Raw genomic sequence first — 23,131 nt, 5'->3', positions numbered from 1 at the left:
ATATATTCTGAGAATAAAGTCAAAATAATTCTAAAATTAAAGTCAGAAAACTTTGCTGCATTTTTAATGAAGCAGGCAACAACCCTTTGTAGTGTTATCGAGGAATGCAGTGTACTGCTGAAGTCAAACTATGGTATAGATTTCAGGAATATATACTCAGTCCTCTGGCACATCAGGACCAGAATGTTATTAGTATCTGAACGCTGAATTGGTTGCACAAGAACAAGTTTATTCCAAAGAGGGCATGTAGTTTCACAGGAAACAATTAGAATGATCATGATAATGATCCAGAGCGAGTAGGACTCCTGCGTGCCCAAGAGGTTCCATCGTGTAATGAATTAGGGACCAGTACCATAAACTAAAGACCTCATCGCAGGCAGTGGCGGGTTCAGTTGTCATGTCGTGTGGATGGAAGCGTGGAATAGATACTTCATTCACTTCACTTGACAACTACTTTCACAACTCGCTCTATGGTGCACAGAGTGGGAGTCTTGTCTAAATATAATCATAGATAATAATCCAATCATTCATTCATTCATTCTCTGTAACCGCTTATCCAATTCAGGGTTGCAGTGGGTCCAGAGCCTACCTGGAATCATTGGGCGCAAGGCAGGAACACACCCTGGAGGGGGCGCCAGTCCTTCACAGGGCAACACAGACACACACATTCACACCTACGGACACTTTTGAGTCACCAATCCACCTACCAACGTGTGTTTTTGGACTGTGGGAGGAAACCGGAGCACCTGGAGGAAACCCACGCGGACACAGGGAGAACACACCACACTCCTCACACAGTCACCCGGAGCGGGAATTGAACCCACAACCTCCAGGCCCCTGGAGCTGTGTGACTGCGACACTACCTGCTGCACCACCGTGCCGCCCATAATCCAAACAGTGTTTCTCTAAATATTCTGATTTTAATCTCCTACTCTTACAGGCCCCCAAACAAATATGAAAGGCAAATTGAGTTGCACCCACCCAATACACATCACAATTGCTGCCTCAATAAGTAACTTCAGTAATTTGATTTGTGAATTTCTCCTAACTCCGGACGGTCCCAGGGGGTGGTCTCTCCTGCGTAGAGTGTGGCACAGAGACCGCCGTGATCTCGAAGCTTGGCTGAATTTATTCATGTGCTGTCAGTTACACTCGGCCCAAAGTTTACCACAAGGAATTAGAGGTTTTGTACTCGCTGACGAAACAGCAATTTTAATACAATACAATACAAAGAAAAATTTAAAAGTAGCATTCTGCGGATCAGCAGAAGTACAAAGGTCTTTTCATAGAATAACAATTACATGTCAAATATATATATATAAAAAAAATGAGTCCCAATCATTCTGCTGGTTTAGAGCAGAGAGCAGCGGAGGTGAGAGTCGACAAGGCAGTGTTTACACAAACACACCATTGCACAGTGGTGTGTATACACAAACTAGCACAGCCATCCTGAGTGAAAGAATCATCCAGAGAAAATTCTCCTTCACATCAAAAGGAGCCATCAGTGAACCGTCTGTGATATGAACAGAGATCGATACAGCTCTGACCTACACACACACACACAGAGAGATGAACAAGGGATGTATTAATATTACAGGAAGATTCATTAATATTATTACATACTGCAAAAAACAACACTGCAAACAGCTGCATAAGAATAATGTGGGTCTCCTGCATGAACTCATTTAATCCTGACCCCTGACCCTGGCACAGACTCGGTCCTCAGCCAACAGCAGCAGAAAATACTTGAGCACACCCTTATGGAAAAACAAACGCACTCTCCCCCGTTGTTTGGACCTTGTAGAAATGTGCCCTTGAAAGGCATCCTCAGGAACAGGGCCCTAGTGTTGGTCACAGCCCTATGAGGTACACATTTAAGGTCGAGCCACACACACCTTTAATACGTAAACAAGAAACTAGATCCACATTCTTGATTACACCACTTCCATTCTTTTTCTCTCTCTTTAACACACACACACACACACACACAGGTGGGCCATAATGTCCCAAGGGGTCTTGGACCAGGCTCAGACACCATTTAATCCTCAATCCCTGCTTGAAATGCAGCAGCAGTGACAAGGATTACAGAAGCCTACTGATTATCATATAATGCATACATTCTTATTCTGACAGAGCACAGCAAACGAGAGACGGAAAGGAAAGAATAAATGAAGAGGGAGGAAAATGAGAAGACAAAAAAAAAAAAAAAACAGGTGGAACAAGAACTAGAGGCAGAGCTAGTGCTAAAGGTGCTACAGTAAGCAACTGTGAGAGTGCACTAAAAAAAGAGCTGAGTGGAACAAAAAGAGAAAAGAGCAGGAGAAATATAAAGTAATAAAGAAAGAAGGGGAACAGATCAGACCCACGTCTCAGAATCAGTTAAATGTTCACTGTGTCTTAAATGCTCAGTGATAATCTCAGAGCCCTATGGGAGAGAAACAGAGAGCGAGGGAGAGAGAGAGAGAGAGAGAGAGAGAGAGAGAGAGAGAGAGAGAGAGACTCCCCTCCCCTACACTCACTCATTAACATTCATGGGGTCACTGGTGCGTGGCAGAGGGCTACACACAGTCGCTGTTCAGATACAGTGATTGTGTAGAGGGGGAGAGGTAGTGTGTGTGTGTGTGTGTGTGTGTGTGTATAAAAAGGTCTCACAGAACCTCACTCCTGAAAAGGTCAGTGGTCAGGCAGATCAGACAATCGCCATACATCATTATTATTACAGTACTTCATTTCCAGCTATGTAAAAGAGAAGAGGGTAGGAAAACTGGAGAGACGGGAGAAAAAGAAAGAGCAAGAGTAGAATAAGGGAAAGGCAAGAAAAATAGAGAGAGTCGGTAAAAGGAAGAGGGAATGAGGAAGGGTAGGAGAGGGGTCAGGACAAGAGTAAGAATGAGAAAGTAGATGAAGAGAAGGAAAGGAAATATATATATAGCACAGCCCTAGAAGAGTGTAGGTGGCAGAGAAGAAGAGAGAAAGGAACAGAAGGTGAAAGAGAAAGAGAGAGAAATGTTCACACCTAACTTAAAGAAAAGAAAAGCAATGTGTTGAAACGACGTGGAAAAATGGGGCAAAATTGATACATGGTTTTCTTTGGACAGCGACAACATTCTGCTTTCTTTGTGGGGCTCGTTCTCGTCATCTCTCCATCTACCTCTCTCTCTGTCTCGATGAGTGCTATGACCGTGACCAGGCGGCCAGATCTATCAGTCACCTGGGCCTCTTCATAAATCCTCTCAGCTCCAGCATCCGTCCTCTTCTCCTAATCCCTCTCTTCACTCCTCTCCCATCCTGCCTCCCTCACTCACTCACTCATCCCTCCATCTCTGCTTTCTCCTCTCTCTCCCTCTCCAACTGCATCTCAGCAGATCAGGGCGAGCCCCTTGAAAAAGTCCCATGATATAATTACAGCAGCGAATAGAGAAAGAGCAAATTTAGAAGTGGAAACTCCGCTGACAGAGCGACAGAACAGATTCGGCTGGACGTCTGTGTTTACCGTATTGTGACGAGGACTGAGTGGTTACTTTGGAAAACAGCAATGCGGCAGAAGCACGGCTTCAGAAGAGTGCACACGTCTTTTTTCAGGAGTGTAACGATACCTAGACTGGGATTTCTGACCAAAGGCCTGTTCATAACAGAGGCGATTGCTTTGGATGAAACACAGCTGTCGATCCTGTTTTATCCCCAGTGAAATACTTCCATAACATTGACCTGTGGAGCAGTGCAAGTGGAGTCTCTGGACTGGAGCTCAATCCAGTAACTCTGAGGAGGTGGAGTGGTGTTTGTCACCAGAACTCATCATCCAATACCTGACCTCACAGACTTTATGTGGCTGAAGGCATCCAAACCCTGACAGTAAACACTCTAACACCTACTAAAAATCCTTCACAGGTTAGAAGCAGTTTCTGCAGAAAAGGGAAAAACAATACTCCCTATTAAAGGCAATGTCAGCGATTCTGGGGAAATGCTGCTCTATATGGTTCATGTTCAGAATCTGTGTCTTTTAAGGTGGAGTGTTAGGCGCTCCTGTTTGTACGTGGCTGATGTTTAATTTTTATTCACTGTTTGAATTACCACAGAAACTCATTTATAACTGTTTATTTTCATGCAGTTAGCAATCTATTAAAGGTGGAATTGGCTTTAAATTGGGTAAAAATAAATAAATAAATGAATCATTAACACCCAGCTATGGAGCAGGAATAGAGAAATATATGCTCATCTCTTTTCATGATGTTCAACATTTTGAGGCCTCTATCTGCTGTCTAAGTGCCTTCAGATGCCTTTTCTCTGCCATAAGCAGAGAGAGAGAGAAAGCCCGTTTTTTCTAACCACTTGCTGAAACTAAGGCTCTGTAAATGCATCAGACCGGTTTCCAGCACGGAAAAAACAAATGTAAAGAGCAGCAAACGATGCGGAGAAATCATCTGAATTTTATAAAGTGTTTGTTTAACATTACCTTTAATACTCTCCACTTCAGAACGACTGTTAAATGCACCATTGACTAAAGATGCAACAGATACAATCAAGCAGGAGCTAGAACATTATCACTTCATACTATTAGTATCGTATGCTCACCACCTGCATTCCTAAAACACAATAAAAACAAAACAAAAAACACTCTCTCTCTCCAGAGCCTCCACAGTGCACAGAAAAAATGTGAATGAAATAAAAAGTTAGTGCCTTCTTTTCCAAAGATTTGTTTCATGTACTGTCACCCTCGCTAGACGCCAGAAAGAGAGTTCCTAATTCTCACAAATGTGTTTATTGTTTATTTCCTTCTTATTTACTTCATGTTATCAGCCACAAAGTGACAGCGACAAAACTACAAACGTGAAAAGCATAGAAAAGCATGAAAGGGCTCCTTTGTGCCTCCACGAAATCAAATTAAAAACCAAATCGCAAAATTGTGAGTGTGCAAGTGTGTGTGTTAATGAATGCATATCTACAGAGAGAGGGAAAGGGTGTTTGATTTGCCTGTGCTCTGTTTGAGGGGGGATTAGGGTTAGCTGACAGGCAGACGCTAAAGAAAGACAGAGACAGACAGAACGCTACCATTAATTAAACACATACACACACACTCATCCTTACCAGCACTACTCCTCCATATATCACTAAAACACATGTGCAAGTTAGTAAACAGTGCAGCTAAAAGAGCAGAAGACTGGGCCTTTCCAATCCAGACAAGCTTAGAGAAGTGACTTTAAATAAGAAGGGGGTAGAAAATATAATCAATGAAGTGTCACTCACCGAGCTTCATCACTCATCGTGCTGTGGTCAATGGGAGCCATAAAATTCGCCAGTTTACTGTGGATGTGGAATCTAACGACAAAACACACGGACATTATTACAAACCTAACATACAGCAATAACTAGCCTAAAAATTCCCCTTATGAATATACACAATCCCTGCTCGGGGTATTATCTGTCTCCATTACGTGACATTAACAAATCAACAAGGTTTTTACCTGACTTTCCTGCCTTTGCTGGCCCTGGTATCTACTTTCTTTTTGATCTTACTGCGAAGCTTCTGGATCGCCAACCACTGTCTGTGGAGCCGGAAAACAGGGTTTATGAGAGAAAATACAAGTAAAATGTCTAAAAAGCACACACACGCAAAGCACATTTTCTTACCTTCCCATAGCCACCTGGTCATTAGGGTCTGCTGCACTCGTCTTGCGCTCAATCAGCTCTCGAAGAAGCTGGAACACAACCACAAAGGCAAAGCCTGATTCACACAACACTCTAGGTACGCACAGTGGGAAGCTGATGATGTATGGGTAACGTGTGCTTTTTTTTTTTTAACGTGTACAATTGCAGGCTTTTTAAAAAGTCATGATGGACGTTAAATACTTAATGTCTATGGTTTAAAGAAGCATCCATATCCAAGTATCTGTGGTGAAATTATTTTAGTGTTCTAATGCTTTTTAAAATAATTTTCTATATTTTAATAAGACCACATTAATAACAATACCTATGATAACTGTGGTCAATGGGATCATGATGGGAAATAGGGCTGGGCGATATGACCAAAAAATGCTCATTTGACCTCCATGCTGTTATACAATTGGCTGATGCAAGTAATGATTGTCAGTATCTCCACCTACTCACCACGCCCATTTGTTCTCTGGGCTGCAGACACACACACACTTGGTTAGCTCTTAACTGGCCTCTGCCTCAGAGCCTTCATCCATCAGCCCCACTGAGCCAACATTAACCCCTAAATTACCCCAGCACAGCTAACATTGCACTGACACTGTGATTTCACTCAGATAACATCCATTCCTTTCTCTCCAGCTCTTCTGGAGTGGACAGGAAATAGATAGACGCATTTCTCCTCTTACCTGGTGATAAAAGTCATCGTCATCAAAAATCTCTTCATCCAGATCTTTCAGATGTGTGTTGGCTTTGAGTGGAAGGTCTGCAGCCTAAAAGGAACAACATTCAATATATGTTTGCTGTGTGACACCAAAAGACCATAAAATAAATCATTTTATAAACAACCGCTATAAATGTTAATTTATGTTCTATTTAAAATGGCTATTCATTTAACAAAGCTCGTCCCTTTTTAAGCATTAAATAAACAGAAAATACAAGTAATCAATAGATTAGACAAAACCCTGAACAACTAAGTATTTTGTGAATTAAGCTAGTCAATCCTTTTTATTTTCCTTTTGTGAAAAACCATTTTAAACAGAAGACATGCTTCCATTTTTCAAAATATCTGTAGGGATCAATGGAAGCCTGTGTCCGCTACATAAAACAATAATACAAAAAGGGTTTTTTTTCCATTAATATGTAAGTTGCTATCTTAAGACTTCAAGATACTATCTCTCAATATTTTGAGATACTAAGTCAATATATTAAGGTACTACCTCATTATTTTGAAATATGTCATTATTTTGAGATACTAGGTCTTTCTCAAAATAATATTGATATTGCAACTTGCATATAAATAAAAAAGGGGGCCTTTTTTTCCCCCTCTCTGTCCATTTTATGTGGCGAAAACCGGCTTCCATAGGGATCAGTTGTTCTTGTGAATACACCTGAAGTTCAGTTATAGTAGTTGGTTGCTTTTTCTGCAATGCAGATCCAAGTAATTCCAAGCTTCTGTTTTGTTTTCAGATAAACATGCTTTCGGCATGATATAAATATACATTTACATACATTTCATATTCTCTTATCCAACAAGCAATAAACAGTATAGTGTTTAAACACATAGTTCAAACAGCTGTGTGTAAAAACACACAAACAAGGACATTACAAGTGTACAACACATTTCAGGGAACTGGGAAAAAATGTAGTTGTGTAAACATTAACGAATCTGTCCATTAATGATGTTTGGTACAGCCCGTCTTACCTCAGGCTCTGTGGAGTCGGGGTGTGCGTTTGCTGTGGTGGTATCTGGTTTGCCCAACACTCTGTAGTCAGACCTTCGTGTCTGTGTGCGTCTGAGTAAACGCTCTTTATCCATCAGAACCTGCTCCACCTGAGTCAGGATGTTCCTCTCAAAAGCCCCAAAGCCCTGACAGAAAAAAGATAGGAGGGGAGTAAAGAAAGAAAACAACACACACACACACACACACACACACACACACACACACACACACACACACACACACACACACACACACACACACACACACACACACACACACACACACACACACACACACACACACACACACACACACACACACACACACACACAGAGAGAGAGAGAACCAATTTAAGATGCATGTATGGAGCCAAGTTTTTAGTTCCTTCTATTATTCTGCATCTCTTATCTCATTTGGTTTAGGATAGTTGTAGGACTGGGTATCACTAAAAGAATGCTTTACCTTATTGGTCTTTCCCATGGTGAGCCGCGTCTTATCATACCATTTCTGCAGGGTGGCATCTCGATAAGGCTGAAAAGCCACAAAGCGCTTGGCCATGAAATCCGGATAATCCGCCATGTCCAGCTTCCGTTTGGGAGGTCCACTCCGAGTAGTGTGTATTTCTTCTACGTCATCCTCTAAACTGTTTACATCTTCATCACTTTTAACCTCCTCATCATCTCCTTTAGCTTTGCTATGGGCGAAATACAGAGTGAGGAGCTACTTTTGCTACATACATTTTCTTATTCTTATTAAACAAACCAAACAGCCTTTATTTTTGTTGATTCAAATTAACAGGAATTTAAAGCAACACTGGGTGAGATTTGGCATTTTTGCTCCTGGGTTCCCCCTACAGTTGCAGAGAGTAGTTTATTTTTACAGCACTGGAGGGCGGTGCTGCATACCCCCAAAAGCTACATAGTGCAGTTTCTGCTGTGCTGAGCCGAGCCTGGAATAGCGACGACAAAGGCTCTATTCTCCTTACTGCAGGTTAGTGAAACATCACAAGATCCTGAAGTTGTAAATTTAAGGTAAACATACCTTAAACTATGAGAGTGAGCACAGTGTTCATGTCCAATGAATGATGGTACAAAATTAGCTAACACTCAAGTTAGCGTCAATTTGGAATCAACATTTAAAATAACTCATTAAAACAATATTGCCATGTACAGAATATTATTTATCAATGAACATCTATTTGTACAATACATTAGATTGTGCAGTTTGGAGAGTTTAAATATGTATTACACAGCACATAAGACATGGTACAAAAATGTGTTTCTAGAGAGTGAAAACTAGCAGTGGTGTAACTACAGGACTGGCTAATTTAATTCCTATGTTGTGCTGTGCGTTACCTGTCACTTCCCCAGGTTTTGCCCTGAGAGATGACTCTGGTGTCTGGATTCTGATACAGCAGCAGGTCCTGCAGCTCCAGTAAAGACCTCTGCAGAGCCTTCAGGGCTTTGTGACCTGTGACAGTGAGAACGGGAAGTGGCTGAGGATTAATGCTTATAGACAGTATTTCACCCACCTCAGAGGGCAGGCATATCATCTGACACTAAACATTCTCTGGTATCAGAAGCAAAAAACAAAAGAAACAAAAATGGCAACGAATAAAACTAAACAAGCCTTATCTACAAAGCCTTTCTATGTGGCCGCGAATTTGACAATTCACGTCTCTGAAAAAACCTGCACAAACAAACTGCCGCTCCATACGTTGACGGTTATTAATTCACGTCTTAAATCCGGAGCAGAAAAAAAGACAATCCTGTAATCCATTATTATGGAGGAAGAGGGGAGAAAAGATGGGGGAGGACACACAGATCCCATCATCTTCAACGCTAATCAAAAGTACACGCAGTCTGAGAAAGCCCCCGCCCTCTCTCCCATAGCAATGCGCTGCTCACAATTCAGGAGGACGGCCCGACATCAATCATTCGCCACCGAGAAGAGCCAGGCAATAAATATGCAAATGAGGAGCAGCCAGTCTCTGAAAGCAGGGCGCTGTGCTTAAGAAAGGAGAGCAGTGCAATGTATTAATTGTCAGTAGCTGGAGGAAACCTGAGAGCAAGATCTATGGCTATAAAAGTATGAGAGATTGTAATCCTTGTGAAATTAGACTTGTTTTGTATGATTGCATAAAGTATGCAGGTCTTGGACAATCAAAGAGCAGGAATTTAACAATGCAATGTAGATTTTCTTTTTAGTGATTTTACATTTAAAAAAACATGACATGTACTAATAAATCTAGATCAAATCTGACGGGATCTACATATCCTATGCTCTACTGCAAGCGTCATGCGAATATAAAAATTTACTATGTATGTGAATATTTATTAATAATGTAAATCATCAAAATGCATACATATACCATGAGTACCAATAATTTGTCAAAGCTCCCACCCCTAATAATGAAGCAGGGTCATATCTAAACTAGCAAAGACACATTTTTGACCCCTGTGACAAACCCCTCAGACCTTGGGCTTATGTTTAAATAGAAATATGTGGTACACTCACTGTTCTTCAAAGCTCCAACAAACTCTGCTCCGCCCCTGCTCTTGAACTCTGGGAAGGTGTCTGGCTGTGGAAGCTGATTGGCCATCACAAGGGCTTTCTGCATTTTGATTCGTCCTTCGAGTAACAGGTCCCAAAGGGCTGCGTAGTGGGACAGGGTTGCGTACAAACATTTCTCAGTAACAAATAATGTGAAGTTATTATAGCAATGAAAAACAATTGTAAGGTAGGATGATAATCTCAACTCAAACTTCTACAGTTCATACTGCTTTCATCTAACCTTAGTTTTATTGAATCTAAGGTGAATCTGTACTGTTTTCAAACTACAGCTTAAAATATAATGCTCTCTCGTGGAACCGATGTGCATACCTAGCTGGTTTTTCACAGCTCTGCCCTTCTCCACCTGTTCATCCACTTTCTCCTTTGAGAAGGTCATCACAGCTCTGGTCTCTTCATCCTCCTCCTCCTCTTCCTCTTCCTCTTCTGAGCCTTCATCACTTTCTCCTTCAGTCTCACTTTCCTCCTCATCCTCACTCTCACCCACATCATCCATGCCCTCAGTCAGCTTCATAAAATCTGTATCTGTAGGGAAAGTAAGGTCAGTGTTCTTCATCTTCGAGACCAAGTTGGACAGTGGTGAGTTTGTGTCATCTAGGTCCTCCTCCTCTTCGTCATCATCATCTTCATCACCATCATCTCCATCTTCCTCCCCATCCTCCATGTCGTCATCTAACTCTCCATTTTCTACAGCAATATCGTCATCATCATCATCATCGTCGTCATCCTCCTCCTCCTCAGCTGACAAATGCAAGCAAAAAAAGGAACGCATCAAGAATGGTTAACTAAGTGGGCATACAATGTACACTGTACACTACTTTTGTGAGGATTTGGTGGCATTCAGTCATATATTTGGTGGATAACAAACAATAGCATAAATCCTCTCAGCTCTATTAGATGGATATCCATCACTCTAGGAAACAGCTTCACTGGTCCACTGTGCAGTGCTGGAGAGCTTCTTACCCTTATTTTGAACCAACGGACATTACTGATTCACCAATAAATAGTGACTGCAATATACAGAAATGTAATCTTAAACATAGCTTTCTGTCCAAACTGTGCACAGTGTTTATTTACTTACCAGATCCATCTATCTCTTTCTGAAGATCTTTGCGAGATGTTGCTCTGCCACGATAACGTTTATCTGTGTCTGCCAGTAATGTGACGGCACGTTTCCGCAATCCACCAGACAGGAGACCGTCATCGTCGTCATCATCACCTTCATCAAACTTGTCTACAACTCTGGCCTTGGTCTCTGCAAAGATAGAAGAATAGAACTGTATTTAGAAAACAAATAAACAAGGCAATGGCTTGACAGTAAATGCATAAAGAGTTCTAATGACACTGAAGAATCATACAACAGTCAGAAGTTACTTATAACCCCATAGACTATCATGCAATCATCCAACAAATTAAATTCATACAGATAAATAAAATGTTTCAAACATACAATTTATTTTTTAAACAGTGAATACTGTTTAACATGATTCTCACCCTTTTTCTTTAAATACTGCACAGCATCTTTACGTTTTTTTGTAACTACATTGTAAATCTACAATGTAATAACGTGTGATAAAATATACCTCTGTATAAAAGTAGCATTTTGAATAAGTAAGATTTTAAATCTCTTTGTACTGAACAAACATGAGAGAAAATAACGCTAGCGTTTCAGCAACAGGAACAGTTAATATTAGGTGAGTATATAAAGTTATCTTATTCGAATTCCCCGTTCCACCTTAAGCATTGAATTGCTACAGCATTTAAGGTGGAACGAACAGTTTAAACTGAAGCTGGCAAACATGAAGGCAGTAGCCCTCTTATTCCAAAAACACTTTCAGCAAATACACTACTGCTGAATGGTTTCAGTCTTCACAGCAAACGCGTTTTAAATTAAAACCAAGTTAAAACCGGTGACCACTGTCCACCACCAACAGCCCTGAGAGCCATGCGTTCACAACAACAGCAGATTTCTCATTAAAAGACTCGATGTGCTCTCGTTTTAAAGCTTTTACATTACTCTGTGGAAAAAGAGCATTAAAGCACCTTCGTTCTGGTCGTCCTCGGGGTCCGCGAAGCTAGGTAAAGGGTTTAATAACTCCTCCAGCTGCTGAGATATCGAGGCTGCCATGTTTGCTTCTGCACTCTCTGCGTCATCACGCAGAGGCGGGCGCGCGCACGTAATTTACGTCACTCGTCAGTGATCATTTTATTCTTCTCTTCCGATTATCATCTATTAAACCCCTCAAACTACCTTACAAGTAGTTCAGATACTGTAGTCCATAGCTTCATTCAGTACATGCAGTTTAACATACAGTTAGTTCCCTCACCTATATCCACCCACTCCCTCCACAACAATGGGATTGGTTGCTTACATTTATGACATATGAAATTCTGATTGTCTAAATCTGCCCCTTTGAGTGTCTTTAGAACTCTGCAGTTTCAAAAAAGGAATGCTGAGCCTAATGGTGTTGGCTGCTGGAGCATTGGCACTCTGTCCTCTGAGCTCCATCCATTTCCTTCGGGGTGTTGGGGCTGTGTCTGTGACCCAGAATTATTTATTTAACCAGACCTCACTGTTTACATCCATATTTTCCCTAGATTTTTTGTATTTAATTCAATCAAATACAATAGTGGTGGTAGAAACAGACATATGCAAAATACTTGGGGTGTGTGTTTTAAAATCATTCTGACATTCAGGTAAATATTAAGTAATATTAAGTAAAGTTGAAAAGTAATGCCAGGGTTTAACCAAAACCCAATGGCCTCAACTCCTCAGCTACTAAAGAGATTACAATAAACTTTTCAAGTTAAAAAGACATTCGCTTCATTGTATGAAGCATCACCAAGCATTTCAATATTCATTAGCTTTGTGTATTTGTTTTATTCTTTGTGCAAACACAATATCATACAAATTAGCACAGTGAATCAGAACTGAAACTGAAACAGAATGAATACAAAAGTTTGGTTGTTCGCTTGAGAAAAAAAGAAAACGTCATCCATCTGCACCGAGAGGTTTTATATTTTTTAAATAATGCTGATATTCAAACCCCTGAAGAAAATAGTCGTAAACAACTGACTGCTCTCTTTGTCCACTCCAGGTCACAGCGGAACTCGTTCTCTGAAGGTAGACTTTGTCTTACATTTCAAGTCATTTTTACATTTTTCAAATAAAGGGTCCATAACTCTCTTTTTAGGTTTTCCTTCTGAAGGCAAACTTTGAGATTTGGTGAAACTCCTAAGAAAGGTAACCGCAGTTTGGTACAGGTGAATATTCAGATGAGGAATTCTGTCTGTGTCGATATGGCAAAGCCTTAAAAGGCAAAGAGGTGTAAGACGGCTGATTATGATAAACTGATATATTTCAAACTTTTATACTGTTAGCATTGCTCCAGAAAACTGTTGTTAAATGCCCTCCTTCTGTTATGTGCCAAGACAATCAATCGCGCTGCTAAAGGGTCCCTGGACCCCTGTTTGACATTCATTTTTTTAATTATGCAAATATACAGTTGTGTGCAATATTTTTGGCACCACTGGTCTAATTATACTGTTGAATTTCGAAGTGAAAATTATAAAACATCTACACTGAACACATCTTTGCACATTTTAATGCAGAATTACTGTTTATTTGCTGAATTTATATTTTGATATTTTGAAGTCATATAATTTGTCCTGTGCAAAATATAGATTTTTGTGTGTATTTTTCTAATAATTACACTCAGGAAATAAATATAAACAAAAAATGGGAGAAAAAGCCTTACCCAATTTGTCTTTTAAATTATTTTACATTATTTTCACTCAATCAATCAGGAAAACATTTATTGACCAGACTGGGCCAAAAACTTCGCACACAACTTTAATTAGTTAAATTTAAGCAAATAACAAAATCAGTAAAAGTGGTGGACTACAGTGGCCTGCATGAGCTTGTTGACATAAATAGATAAATGTTTTAAATAAATATGCATATAAAGGAACAAATAAATAAATTGATAAATACATAGATCAATAAACTTATTGGAATATTTATATTGAAATCACAAACGGAAAAAAAATATATAATTCCAGGCCGCCTTAAAAACCTGAGTCCCGTTTGGCGGTGTTTCTCGGCCTGATTGTTCATAAAAGTCTATGGGCTACCACACGGTGCCTTCGCTCATTTCTGAAGACGGCTGCGAGAGCTGGTTTGTGTAACCGTTGGTGACAGAGGTGAAAGGGCCTATGGGGCCAGTGGGCTCTGGGCTTGGAGAGTCCATCTCCCCAAAACACTGGCCTTCAGGTGCTGCATGATGCGCTGAGTGGTGGTGGTGGTCCACACCCCCGAGGGGGGTCCCTGTGGGGCCAGACGAGGGGCCATAGCCAAGGTCTCCTGGAGTCTGAGCTTGTGATGATGGAGGACCCTGCGGGAAATAGTCATAGTTTCCTCCTGGCCCATAGTATTCACCTTGATAATCTGGAGAAGACAATAGAACCATGGTTGAAAGTGATTGCGTGTCAACATTTTCTTACTGAATCAGGAGAAATAATAATTGTCTCTAATTGGTTCTTCACAGTGTTGTGACTCATGAGCCATATCCACTCACCTCCGTAGTAAGAGAAGTGTCCGTTGGTCATGATGTCTGCAGGCTCCAAGCGTTCTCCCAGAGCTCTCATCCTCCTGGGGCTCCGGAACAGAACGTGTCTCCGGGCTCCTAGAGCACTCAGCTGTTTCATACGCCGCTCTTTAGAACGCCGGTTCTGAAACCACACCTACACAAAACACAGCACAGGACATGAGAATTTTTCTTGAACTTGCAGAGAACATAGCAGCTTGGAACAAACCATAGAACCCAAATTAGCTCTGAACTGCATACTGCACATTAGAACAATCCATAGGAAATCACTGATCTCAAACCAGCAGAGAACAGAGCACATAAGAACAAAACCCTCTCATCTGAAACATGTACAGAACACAGCAAGTTAGAACCTATCAGAGAACCTTACACATTAGAACCCTGCAGAAATGACAAATGTGATAATGTTTTCTGTTATATATCCTGATAAATTACATCTTGTCAAAACTAAAAAAAACGGAACCAACTGCATGTTTTATTAAAGAGAGAGCATCATAAGTCATGTTTAACTTAATTTAGTACAGTGCAGTATTTGAAACACTGGTGTTATATTTGATATTTTCATCATACAGCTATGTGCAGATTTTTGAATATGAATACAATTTACATATTCAGATTTATTTAGAAAAATCCTAGCAACCACCTGGGATACTAACCCACCTAGCAATCAACTGAAACATCACTGCAACCTCTTAGCTAACTCCAAAAATGAACTGGGATACCTCTGGCAACCACCAGAGATATTGTAGCAAACACCTAGCCACACCCTAGCAACCACCAGGGATACCTTAGGGCTCATCAGCTTTATTGGATATAAAGGAATACTGTATAATTTTTAGCAAAATTCTAGGAAGCCCTAAACATTTAATCTCCTAAAACCCACCTGGAATACCTTAGCAATAATTTTGTAGCACTCCAGCAACCGCTAAGCTATATCCTACTTTTGCTCCATAGCTAACCACTAGCAACAAACTGGCAAGCATAGCAAACAACCTAGAAACCCTCCAACAACACCATGACACTACATGGGAACTGCTTAAATTGTACACTGTGCTTTCTCCTCAGAAATGTAAACATTCCTAGTAAAGATTCACACTCGTGCTAATACCTGAATGACCCTCATATTGAGGCCGGTCTCCTGGGCAAGCTGCTCGCGGATGTGGCGGGTGGGTTTGGGTGTGGCTGCGAAGGCTGCTTTGAGTGTCTCGAGCTGTTTGGCTTTGATGGTGGTACGGGGTCCTCTCCTTTTCGCACCTGCAGCATGTTCATCATTCTCCGCCCCACATGTCTCTTTATCGGACAGCTGAGCCGCCTCAGAGTCTTTACCGTCCTCCTGGACATCCTGAGGGTCAGGAGATAAACTCGCCTCACTGCACGCTGTCACTGTGGGAGAAAAATATTACACATTATTATACAGGACTATATGCATTTCTTCTGTTCTGTAAACAATCTGATATTGCACATAGAAAGCTCTATGTTTAGAGAACAGAGCATACACACATCACACACACACAGGACTCTATGCACATACACACAGTGCTATACATATGCATCACATACACCAGTGTATACATATATTATACACACTACTATATATTAAATTACACACACTACTATTATATATTACACACACACACACACACACAAACACACTACCATATGCATGCATTATATACAGTACACTTTACATATACACACCCTTCTGTATACATTACATACAGTATACACAAGCTCCAATCAACAGTAAAGTGTCCAAGTCTGAAATGTAAGGCATGTTTGTACCTGAGAGGTGTGTGGAGTCTTTGAGAGCCGAGCTGTTGCTGAGGTAATCTTCTTTGCAGAGGAATTTGCTCTCCTCCAGGATGTAGAGCTCCTCTCCAGTGGACAGCTGCTTGTGGCACATGACGCAGGTGAAGCAGTTGAGGTGAAAGACTTGGCTGCGTGCTCTCCTCACCAGGTCAGTGGGAGAGATGACCTGCGAGCAGCCCGCACACTTGGTGCCAAACGTCCTGCGCACAGAAAACCCTGTGATCAGTCTTCAATTTGCAACAAAGTAAATCCCCACTGCCACATTAACACTGGGTCTCATGTTGAATTAACACCCACAGAATTGAATAAACACAGAGAGTGCTAAAAATCATTATTATATACAGTCTGTTTATTTATATAATAATTTTTTCTGGCATCCTAGGTTATTTAAAAACATATTTGACAGAACTGGCTGAAGGTTAGTGTGCTCTGACAGGCCTAAAATTTAACCATGAGTCTACAGTGCTCAAATCTTTCTGAATGTACCTATATTGAATGCAACTCTAGTATTAAACTAAATGCTAAATGTACTCAAAAGAACTAAACTCTGGTACTGAATTAAACTGTTAATCAAACCCTACCGGACAGAACTTAACTCTGCAGTGCTGAACTAAACTTTACAGTCCTGAATTAAACCCTGTACTAAATTAATCTCTGCCGTACTTAACTAAACCCTACAGCACTGGCCCAAATTTGCAATTCTGAACTACATTTAACAACATTGATTTAAACTCTGCAGTACTGCATTATAAATTCAGTACAGCACGAAATTCTAGAGTACTGAACCGAACATACTACTGTACCACATTGTTGTAAATTTACTGTCCATTTTCAAAGGCAAGGTAATGTAATCTGTATTCTTTACAGTTTTAAGCAATGCAGTTTTAAATAACCCTTTAATGCTGAAAGAAACTTAATTTATTACTGAATTATTGAATTAATGTCCATGTACAGTACTGAATAGCATCTACACGTGTTTAGGTCCAGCTGGAAAAACAAGAGATTTCAGAGGTATTGGGTGTATATGACATTATTCATCTTTTATTTTTGGCTTATTTATTTAATTATTTATTATTATTATTATTATTATTATTATTATTATTATTATTATTATTATCGTTGGGTTTTTTTCCAGTTTGAAATGATATTTCCTTTATTTTCCAGTATATTTTTATTGCATTAAGGCTACGCTTTTATTAAGTTGCACGTGCAACAAATAAGATCCACAGTATACACAGACCTTGTGCTCGAGCTTCATTACGGCCCGCGCGTGCGAGCCCTGCCGCATTGTTGTGATGGAGTTCTTTAGGCAAAAATCCTTTCAGGCGCAAGCTGTGAGGAAGAGCTTTTATGTAAGCGCTTTGTTGCCTCCGACGCGGTGCAGAAGCGCGTGTCCTCCGCGTGTCTGCGGCCCCTCGCGCGAGCGTTTCTGTCGGCCCGCGGTAATCCACTTATCGCGCTTCTCCCGCCGCGCGCGCGCCGCCTGACACTCATACCGTGTAAACAAAGCGCGCGCTCCGGCACTGCGACTCGAAACACGCGGATCAGCGGCGTTAATGATATCAGCTCAGTGCACGAGCCTCCGAATTATAATACACACACACACGGCAGTAAATAAATAAATCAAACCAAAAACACAACCTGCAGATTCTACTGAACTGAGCTGGGCGCTCTTAAAGTCAGCGGAGCGCTGCATTTTGGGACATTTTGATATTTGATATTTTCATATTTATAATCTGTTCTCTGGAACATTCAAACTGCGAAAGCTCTCCTGTCTGAATCACACCTGCGCGTTACACGGTTACTGTCTGTTTGCTAATTTAAAAAATAGAATAGAAAACGTGGCCCGTGCAAATGTTAGATTTTTCCCTCCATTTTTATCCGAAAACTGCTTGTATCTGTGTTTGTATTATATTTGGATATTTTTATAAGTAATATATACTTCTTCTTCTTCTTCTTCTACTTTTCCTACCGTTATTATTATTATTATTATTATTATTATTATTATTATTATTATTAAATATATATTACATAAATTACACTATATATAGGCAATTATTATTTCATGCTTTTATATCCAATCTTCAGGGAAATCTCATTTTAAGGATGCTGTGTAATTTTTTTTTTTAAATCAGCAAAAATGCCACTTGTCCAGGGGTGTTCTGTAAATGTGTCAAACTACAAAAAATTTACGAAATGTAAAATATATTACATCAGCACCATTTTAAAATGGACTTTTCTTGGTAACATATGTGTATTATGGAATGTTATTATTTTCAAAGGAAATTAAACCAATGCTGTGGCTTCACTGTAACGAAGCAGCAGTTGTTTTTCCTTTTAGTATTTAATCGTCAGCTTTACACCTATTACAGCTAAAATTAGACCTTACAGCAAAATTACGATTATAGGTCAAATCAAATATTAAAGTTAATGTTAGGCCAGTATTAAAACAACAGTTGCATGTTACATTATCAAGCTAATAAACAAATCAAATAAACAACCACATAAAATGTGTTGATTAATACCATGAACAAACTCATTTTGTACAGATTTACAGAGCTGGATCTGTCAAACCTAAATAACCAAACCTATAAAGATGCGAATAACCCACTACCCCTGTGTTTGTGGGTGGAAAACCTATTATACACATTCCCCCATTTCCACATATGAACCAGAAAATTATTCACAGCAAACAGCAGATATTTATAAAGAAATATACTAGGAATCTTGGTTTCATTTTATAACTATTATTAGCTTGTTATTACACAGTAATAAAACATCATGTATTAAGCAACAAATAAAGCAAAAAAAAAAAAAAAACATCCAAATTCAGTAAATTTGATGATAACTTATATATGAATTAAAATGGGGAGAAGTGTGTGACCTGGGGATGCCCCCATTTATATTCACAGAAAAAAATATATATATATACACAGCCTGAAACAAAGGCTCTATGTTCCAGGCCATACACTGCCTAAAATACTGGCCCCTCATGATAACAAATATGAGAGTTTTTAACCTATTTCTGTTTGTTAGATAGATAGATAGATAGATAGATAGATAGATAGATAGATAGATAGATAGATAGATAGATAGATAGACTGCATTATGAAGGGTTCTTTAGTTAATGCTTCTAGAATTCCATGTCTGGTGATGAAATGTTTCTTCACATTGATGGAGAATGTGTTGCTGACATATTTGTATATTTTTGAATACTGTTATATTTATGACCAATAAAGAGTTAATCTATTGTTATTATATCCAGCTTATAACAAAAGTAGAACCCTGTTTGTTGCTAAAACTATATACAGCCTTCAGTTTCATCAACCTGGTGAACCATTTCATCCTGCACTGAACAATTTCACAATGCAGATATAGACCCTGAATTATGGCATTTACTTAAGAAGCATTTTAAAGGATATAGATAGATAGATAGATAGATAGATAGATAGATAGATAGATAGATAGATAGATAGATAGATAGATAGATAGATTGATTGATTTGCTGTTTGAATTTCTGTTGTAAACAGTTCTCTAAAGCTGTCTCATGGAAGGGTCACTGGAATTTGTGTCGAGGGGACATCTGCTTAAAGAATATTCTTCAATATGAAAAGAGAGGAGGGTCATTACCTGAAGAAGTCCGTTCTGCAGTAGAGCCGTCCCTCTCTGGAGAAGCACTTCTCCGTTAAAGTGCACTTACACTCGCAGCACTGCACGCACCTGGCGTGCCACGCGCGGTCCAGCACCTTCAGCAGAAACCGGTCCAGGATCGGCCTCTCACAGCCCGCGCACTGCATCATACCGTAGAGACCCCCGCGAGAGCCTCGAGAGAGCTGGAGCACAAACACACACGCTCACACGGACACACACTGAGGACTAGGACCTTCTGTAAATTACAGCGCTGCAGCCAGTGGGTCAGTCCCAGTGAGTATCAGATCCCGCGTGCCCATCAACACATCCCTCGCGCCAAAAGTCTCGCTCTTGACACGCGCGTGAAGACAAACTTCATATTTATTAGCCTATTTACACCCGCCTGTGGTGTCCTTAACGTCCGCTCCGCGTCCAATCAGCTGTGTGCTGCCTTTGGCTCTAGTTTTTGCAAAAAGGTAGGATTAAAAATGAAGATGAAAGTAACTCTGTCCTTTTTCAGCTCGCATCCAAAAACGATACACACACTCAAAACCCTGATGTTCCCGGTGCCGTGGTCCTCGCGTTTTGTTGCACCAAGTCGCGCCAATCGCCTTCCGCCAGATTAGTGATGTCATTCCGGACGCCAGCCAATCAGATTGGAGTCCATATGAGCTTTCTGCATAAGAATTGCTATGTGTACTTGTTTGTTTTCCCACCACACCCGTATTCCAGAAAGCCCCCTTCCTGCGCTAAACCAAAAGTCTTCAAGGTTTCTGTGGTAAAGAGAACCACGAACATGCACAGAACCATTTAAACGTATAAAATATACTGATACCTGCGTAAACTGATACCATGCAAAATACTGAATACCTGCGTTGAACATGACCAGCTATAAATATGGGTATGAGCTGTGGTTGGGTTGGTAGGTGGGCTATTACTGGAACCCAGGTGGCCTGCCTTATCAAGTAAATACGCATGGCCAAACCAGTATTTCTACATAGTGGGTTATTTTAATTTTCGATTACCAGGTGGGTTCCTCACATTGGTCTTATGGTACACTTACTGATCCATCACTAACCCTGGAGGGCATCTGTATGTGAGGCCAACATTAAATAAGTGGACATAACTTGAAGGGACAAGAAATATCAGTAACACATTTTAATGAGTTTTTAGAAAGTAATTTTACAATGTAAAAGTTACTAAAACAATTATTTTTAAATCTGTTTCTTTCAGCTGTGCCCTTGCACTGAATTTGTGATTTATAGTCTATGCCTTCTTTATGATTCAATAGTTGGTACAATGAGTTTTTGAATAATAATAATAATAATAATAATAATAATAATAATAATAATGTGATTTTTTTCTAGATTAGTAAAAAATATATATATATTAAAGTGTTCCATAGGAACAGAGGTCCAAATCACATTATGAACCAATCACAGCTCAGGGGGCGTGGTCTGCCGAAAAACGGGTGGGTCGACATAAACACAGTACAGGTTAATGTTTCCATTTTTTAGCTTTTTATCCGGAATCGAGGAGAGGGCGTTTCGTTGTGTTTTTATTAGCCTACATATTTGGATTTCCTCCTACAGTTTGATTTCGATTAGTTTTAGGGTGTGAAAAGTAGGTTAAACCGGTTTGTGATGGATAAAACAATTGGCAGCAGCACATTTTCCCAGGTTTGTCTTTTTCGGGAAAGTTGCAGTGATTTGGGGACATCTCGGCTGTGTTCCAAACCACACACTATTGCACTATACATTCTACACTAATGAATGCACTCCTCTGTGACGTATACTGTTTGTGGCTCAGTGTTTATTGCTGTGCTGCGCTTTTTAATGTGTTAACATCGTTAAAAGAACAAATAAATGATAAATTATACGATTGTGTCGTATTTTGTTGTTGATTTATGGATGATAAAACCAGTGACTTTTAACTACTTTTAATTTGTACAGCAGGTTTGATTGGTTGGTAAACAGAAAATATGCCCGATTTAGAAAAGTAAAAATGATTACACACACACACACATATATATATATAGGCCTTTTCAAAAATTAAGCAGTCAACGCCTTTTTCAAATTATATACATATTACACATGGTAAAAAAAAGGTTTTCTTTTTTAACATTTTTCTGTCTTAAAATAAAATTTAAAACAAACGGGTTAAATAAAGCTATTGTACCTATCTTTATATATAATTGCATGTGCCACGTTTTAGGCAAGCCTATGGAACATTTTGTTTATTTTCCAATTAAGTGAGAAAAGAAATAGACCCATATTTAGTAATGATTTATTCTAGAAAATATCTAATGATTATAATACAGAGTATTGATTGTACTGGCCTCCAGAGTAATGGTTATATTATGAAGTAATGATTATGAGGTACAGTAATGGCTATAATTTGGAGTAATGATTATAATATAGCCTGGAGTAATGACTGTAATGTAGAGTAATGGTTCTAATGTGGAGTAACATGGCTGTAATAGTGATGATAATAAGGGTCAGAATGGAAGATGTTATCTCTAAAATGGCGCAGTTTATGCGGCTGTGTTAGCGCCAGATAGCGGACTGTCCACAAACACAGCAGAAAGAGCTGTTTCTCAAAGATATCACTAAAGCTTAAGGCTCTTCAAACTCAGACAGAATACAAATGTGTCCACACAGCTGCTGTACACAGCTCAGCTGGGTTTTCAGTGTGTTTGGTTATTGTTAAAATAGCCTATTCTGAAAGTAGGTATAATGTAAGAGTAACGAAATTATTACCGAATTTATGACAGGATTAAAATACGTTAAAGGACAACTAATGTAAATTCCATGTTTCTAGCTTCTACAAACTGCAATGAACACACACTGTATCTGATGAATAAATAAAACCTTGTCTGTAGAAAGCGAATGTTTGATTGTTCCCTAAACGTAAACATATGATTAGCAAAGGAGATAACATATACTGTAAAAGTCCCAAAGGTGTAAATACACAATCTCTCTCTCTCTCTCTCTCTCTTTTTTTTTTTTTTTTAAAGGGAAAGGCCGTTTTTCCCTCAATCTCTGGTGTGCCCCCCCCCAATAGTTAATGGGGAAACTCCAGCCATTTTTCTCTACATAGCTAAACATTGCGAGTTACAGTTTATCAATTTAAATTTATATC

At 39.7% G+C, this 23,131-nt stretch overlaps 2 protein-coding genes across 2 annotated transcripts; both read right to left on the bottom strand.

The window, feature by feature from the left end:
• Positions 1 to 1,246: 1,246 nt before the first annotated feature.
• aatf (apoptosis antagonizing transcription factor) lies at positions 1,247 to 12,108 on the bottom strand. The gene is made up of 12 exons (XM_066659747.1): positions 11,988 to 12,108; positions 11,026 to 11,199; positions 10,257 to 10,685; positions 9,891 to 10,028; positions 8,729 to 8,843; positions 7,836 to 8,067; positions 7,355 to 7,519; positions 6,339 to 6,422; positions 5,629 to 5,696; positions 5,463 to 5,543; positions 5,245 to 5,316; positions 1,247 to 1,547 (listed from the first exon to the last, which is right to left on the bottom strand). The coding sequence occupies exons 1-12, from the start codon at positions 12,070 to 12,072 to the stop codon at positions 1,502 to 1,504; spliced, it is 1,689 nt and encodes a 562-aa protein (XP_066515844.1). The 5' UTR covers positions 12,073 to 12,108; the 3' UTR covers positions 1,247 to 1,501.
• A 1,814-nt stretch (positions 12,109 to 13,922) lies between these two features.
• On the bottom strand, positions 13,923 to 20,396 carry lhx1b (LIM homeobox 1b). Its single transcript, XM_066662043.1, has 5 exons — positions 19,991 to 20,396; positions 16,334 to 16,560; positions 15,660 to 15,934; positions 14,522 to 14,687; positions 13,923 to 14,391 (listed from the first exon to the last, which is right to left on the bottom strand). The coding sequence occupies exons 1-5, from the start codon at positions 20,158 to 20,160 to the stop codon at positions 14,075 to 14,077; spliced, it is 1,155 nt and encodes a 384-aa protein (XP_066518140.1). The 5' UTR covers positions 20,161 to 20,396; the 3' UTR covers positions 13,923 to 14,074.
• Between the last annotated feature and the right edge of the window lie 2,735 nt (positions 20,397 to 23,131).

The sequence above is a fragment of the Hoplias malabaricus genome, chromosome 2, assembly GCF_029633855.1.
Source record: "Hoplias malabaricus isolate fHopMal1 chromosome 2, fHopMal1.hap1, whole genome shotgun sequence".
NCBI classification, from domain to species: domain Eukaryota; kingdom Metazoa; phylum Chordata; class Actinopteri; order Characiformes; family Erythrinidae; genus Hoplias; species Hoplias malabaricus.
The sequence above is the reverse complement of the archived record's forward strand: the minus strand, read 5'-3'. Positions and strand labels throughout refer to the sequence as shown.